The sequence below is a fragment of the Hipposideros armiger genome, unplaced genomic scaffold, assembly GCF_001890085.2.
Source record: "Hipposideros armiger isolate ML-2016 unplaced genomic scaffold, ASM189008v1 scaffold_3, whole genome shotgun sequence".
Classification (NCBI taxonomy): Eukaryota; Metazoa; Chordata; class Mammalia; order Chiroptera; family Hipposideridae; genus Hipposideros; species Hipposideros armiger.
Window position 1 is genome coordinate 7,538,385 of NW_017731353.1, and position 5,224 is coordinate 7,543,608.

Sequence of the window (5,224 nt, forward strand, 5' to 3'; positions counted from 1 at the left end):
TTTACAAGACCTCAGGGGCAGGGGGCTGGTGGTCTTGAACCTTGGTTTCCATGAAGGAGACTAATGGGTCCCCTTGTCTGGACACCTCGCCAGCTGCCAACCCCCTCCCCCATTTCCTTCCCCCAGATGACTCAGGAAAGCCCTCACTGCCCTGACATACACTCACCTGACTACATTTGGCTCTGCCACACAATTTTGCAAACTGCCACCTGCCCGGGATCCAATAGCCCTGGGGACAAATTTCAGCTCAAAGTTTCCTTCCGAATTCAGGATGTCAGAATGAGCCGAGTTCTGGGGGGACCAGGAAACCAACGTAGACGGTCCCCGATTGAGTGAGGGTGTGTGAGCTGACTGCTTTCGGTTAGAAAGGGGGTGTTTTCCTGTGCGTTTTGCTCTCGGCGGCTCGTGAGTGGAGAGAGGACCCTCTCTGGTTGCCTCTCTGGGTGAGAACCGCCCACTGAAAGCCGTTGGGAACACCAGCGCCATCAAGAACCAGTCAATGTGTTGCCAGCAGTTTGATGGCATCTAACCATTTCCGGTGAGGCGCCCAGGACAGGGGTCCAGCTGACTCTGTGTCAGAAACCCGATGCCTGTCGGACCTTCAGTGCACGTAGGACACGCACAAATTCGGTTGGAAACGGTTTGGTTCATTGTTTCAAGAGAGTAAATATTTGAGCAGAAACCTCCTAAGAGTGGCACTACCCACTAAAAGCTTGTCGAGCCCCCAGAATGCTCCAGAGAGAAGAAAAGGCTGAGAAAAGGTCAGGTGTCTCAGGCGTCGCCAGCCTGATCAGTGATGTGGAACAGGAGGTGCCCCCAGCACAGTGGGCCCGGCCATCTCGGGCTTAACGAGGGCAGACATTTCCATCAGTAGGAGCTGAGCTTGGGGAGCAGGAAGCGGGCTGTGCGGGCGGGAAGGGGCCTGACGGGGGCGTGCCATGTGAGTGTGGCCGCTCTCGGACCCGACACTGGACACGCACTACCTCTGCCATGTCCTGCCCCAGCGTGCACACCCTCGTCTGGGCATCCATTGGAAGAAAGGGGTTCCCAGCTCGGGCAACAAAATTCCAGTCACTCACAGCGTGGCACGGTGGCTGGTGGAGTTGAGCAGAGCAAGAATGCAGTGAGGGTCCTCTGCGATTAACAAGGAGCAGTTACAAGGAGAACGAATCAAAATTATGAGGAAAGGAGANTGACTCTCTTCACAGGGATTCCAAGGCAAGACCGGCCCCCCAGGTCCTCCAGGCGTGGTCGGCCCGCAGGTGAGATACCCCGACCCCGGGTTTTGCTGGTTATCCTGTGTCACCCACCCATACACGAGAGAGGGTCATGGCTCAGGTATCAGTTGCCCCATGGTTCTGAAGGTGGGGGTGTTGCTAATAGAAACTCTAAAGTCCCATAATGCTTGTTAACTTTCGGAGATGTGCTCCGTACAGGAAACCAGATGGCAGGAACCGAGGACGTGGTCGCCATGAACCCGACAGGCAGAACAAAAATGGCCTCCCAAGGCCCTCGGGCACGTGGGGCCAGACCAGGGCTGGGCTTGGCGTGTGGCTTCCACCCCACGGGTGGGGGCCAGCTGTGCCTGCTTGTCTTGCTCTTGGTGTCCATGGCAGCCTAATTCTGCCCCTGGGTCCTGTCAGTGCCCACGGGCCTGCTGTCCAGATCAATGACAGGAATGGCTTGCAGCCAGGACTGATGGCGTAGAGCCACGAAGCAGACCAGCAGTCACCTGTTTCTTGGGACGTTCACACCTAATGTAGCGGTAAATGAGATATTGAGCTGCCTCGGCCACCGGCCGCGGGGGACGTGGGCACGTGCCTCTCCTGGGGCAGACTTGGCCACCGCTCACTCGCCTCCTTTCCCCGGGAAACGCAGGCCTTGTCCCGCTGTCAGAGAAAGCAACGCCAGACCACGGTGTGGGGCCAGGCTGTGGGTTTGCTTTGATCCTCTCTTTTCTGGATTTTTACCAGAAGAAGACTTGCAAAGCAGCATGGAGGTTTGGTGGGCACGCAGTGGCCCTTTGCTTCTGCGGCCAGGGCTGCCCTTACGTTTAGGAAGAACAGCTTGCTCCCTCGTGTGTCCCTTGAAATTCGTGGCTGATGCCGATTTTCCCCAACAGGGCCCCACAGGAGAAACTGGTCCAATGGGTGAGCGTGGCCACCCTGGGCCCCCGGGCCCCCCAGGTGAACAGGGGCTCCCGGGCCTTGCTGGGAAAGAAGGGACGAAGGTGAGTTACTCAGCCCTCCCATGCCAAGCCGGACTTCTCCTGCGTGATCATTTCGTCACTTTATCTCTGTCTGCTGCTGTTCTTTTCTGATGAATGGGTTAATTTCTCAAACGAATGTTCTTTGTGCCAGCCTACTCCCCAGACCATGAACTTGGCTCTGCTTCTACTTGATTTGAAAGAGGACGTGAGCTGACCCCCTGCAGGAGCCGGGGGTCAAACCATCCTTGGCCTTCTGCCCTGGGCTGTGCTTTGTTACCAGCCCTTTCCCAGCAGTTACACCTGCTCCCAGTAACGGCTAACACACTCTGACACTTCCTATGTCTAAAACGAGTTTAGTAGACTGTGACCCTTTAAAAAATCCCTGACCATTAGAGACTAAAGAATAAATAATAAAAAGAGAGGGCGGCTGCATTGCTCTCATACCTGCGAGCACCAGCTCTGCGCCCCTCTCTGTTTCTCGGGAAGCCTCGCCCTGCCAGCCTGGGCACCCCAAGTGGGTGGTCGTAATTCGATAAACATGAGTAGTCTTCTCTGTCCAGCTTTTCAGTAACGGACACAGGAAATATAAGCTCTCTGGCCTTTTTTATGATTACACTCAAGAGAATAATCTTAAAAAATAATAAAGCAGAGCCGATAAAGACATACTGACAAAATTACACGCACTTATGTATGTATGTATATATGTACGTACTTGAATACACGTACGCACTTGAAAAGTGTACACATACGTATGTTTGTAGAGAACAGACACAGAAACAGGCATAAGTGCGTCACAAACAGAGCTCTCTGAGTTCAGAAAGGAGGCCAAGGCCATGCTGGTTTGGAGACCCCCATGCTCCCATGTTGGACCCCAGAGAAAACTGGAACATATCAAAGCTTTAATGTAACTCCAGGAAGTCTACGCTCAGATGAAGCACCTTTTCAGATAATGTGGTTTTAGGGTCGAAGCAAGTGTCTGTGGTGACGAGTCCATTTGGGGCATTGCTTCCACCACTTGGGCCGGATTCCTTTCTCTGAGCACAGCCTTACGAGGAGCCCTGAATCTCTGAGAAGGCAGACTTGGGCAGGGCAGCCTCCCGGCCCTCAGGTCCTGCTCAGCCCATGTGGCCCCGAAGGACTTCCGGGAGGGTCGCAGATAGAGTCGGGGCCAATGTGCTTCTGCAGCAGCGGCTAGCCAGCGAGTGGGTCAGGGCTCAGATCCCCTTAGAGCCAAGCGCCCAGGAAGCCCCACTCCTGCCCCAGCTCCCCATAGACACTGGGTGTTGCTCAGATGAAGCTGTGGCTCTGATTTCAGGGTGACCCAGGCCCCGCCGGCCTCCCTGGGAAAGACGGCCCTCCAGGATTACGCGGCTTTCCTGGGGACCGAGGGCTCCCTGGTCCAGTGGTAAGTGAGGGGCCCAGTGGGGGATGGAGCGGGACACTGCCCAGATCTGGTGGCCTCTCCTCGTGGCGCCCCTGACGACGGACTCGTTACTTTGCAGGGAGCGCTTGGACTGAAAGGCAGCGAAGGCCCTCCAGGCCCACCCGGCCCCGCGGTGAGTGGTGCTGGCCCAGCACAAGCATTTTAACACTTTGTTGCTCAAAACGGGCGCTGTAGGCAAGACAGGGCAGTCCCAAGGCCTGTGAGAGGGCACGGCTGACCTGGTCCCGCCCCGGGTCCTAGGAAGGCCAGAGTGGAGTGGAGGACATGGACTTGGATGGGTGTGGACAGTGCATCCTGAGCTGGCAGCTGGGGTGACAAGGAGCCAAGGGCATGTTGCATGAGGAGAGGTGGGGAACTGGGCAGTTTGGAGGGAGGGCTGAGTGGTGCCACCGCACCACTGAGGAGCAGGGAGCAGCTGACGTGCTTCGTGTGGGTCTGGACCAGGAGCAGCTGGGAAGGGAACGGACACAGGCCTCCAGGGCCTCTAAACATGGGTCCGAGAGTCAGGCTGTCCACATGTCCAGGGCCGCCCGAGGCACAGCTGTGGGATCCGTCCCCAGAGCTGGGGTGGGGGGCTTCTTACGTGCTGTCTATTACACTAAATGGTCCCTCCTGACTTTAAGATTCCAGCTGTGAGGGGATCCCAGACCCTTAGCTGTGGCCTCGGGGACTGAGGGCCATGTGAGGCTATGCCCACCTTCAAGAGGTGCACAGCCCTGGCCTGGACCCCCGTTCTTGGTGATACTTTATGGAAATGTAACACCTGCTCTACTTCCCTGTCCTTCGAATGGGGCCCCTCTGACAGCCCCCTTTGAGCAGCATGGATGTGGGGCAGCAGGCGTGGCCCGTGGGCCCTGGCTGGGTTTGAGAGTGGACCATGAAATAATACCGCCTTTCCCCTGACTGAGTGTGGGCCATTTGAGTGCCCCATCGGCAGTGCCCCAGGGGCAGTGCCTCCATAGGACATGGAGGGGCAGGGAAGAAATAGCACTGTATGGGCAGGCAGGCGGACCCCAAAGCAGAGTGGGGGTCAGGCCCCAGAAGGGGCAGCTCCAGGAAGATTTCATTCCAGGAAACACTTAAGGAGGATGTATTCTCAGTCACTCTCGGGGGGATAGCGGTGTGCTGGAATTATGGGAGAGGGGAGCTAAGAGGAGGCCAAGGACAGCACCTCAAATACCGCACCACATCGTTTGTGTTAGCCCTAGGGAGCTACTGGGGGCGCCAGAGTAAGGGGGAGCGAGCAGCGTGACTGGGCAGCCTGAGAACCTTTGGAATGAAACATTTTCTCGCCCCACACCAGGGATCTCCGGGGGAGAGAGGTCCGGCCGGTGCCGCTGGGCCCATCGGAATTCCAGGGAGACCTGGGCCTCAGGGACCTCCAGGGCCGGCGGGAGAGAAGGGAGCTCCTGTAAGTTCTGCCTTGAGACGCCGTGGGAGGGAGGGGGTCCCAGGGAGGGAGGGGGTCCCACACCCTGTTCCTGCCGTTTCCCTGGGCTTTGGCGGGATGGGGGACGGGGCTGCAGCACATCCTCCAGGAAACGGTGTGTGCTCCAGGCGGCTTCACTGAG

At 57.3% G+C, this 5,224-nt stretch overlaps 1 protein-coding gene across 1 annotated transcript in view; it reads left to right on the forward strand.

The window, feature by feature from the left end:
- The window catches only part of COL5A1 (collagen type V alpha 1 chain), a 157,107-nt gene that overhangs the window by 105,159 nt on the left and 46,724 nt on the right, over positions 1-5,224 (forward strand). Inside the window, exons 38-42 of the mRNA XM_019641843.1 lie at positions 1,209-1,262; positions 2,123-2,230; positions 3,525-3,614; positions 3,712-3,765; positions 4,957-5,064. Coding sequence (XP_019497388.1) covers positions 1,209-1,262; positions 2,123-2,230; positions 3,525-3,614; positions 3,712-3,765; positions 4,957-5,064 — 414 coding nt within the window. The remainder of the gene's footprint in view (positions 1-1,208; positions 1,263-2,122; positions 2,231-3,524; positions 3,615-3,711; positions 3,766-4,956; positions 5,065-5,224) is intronic.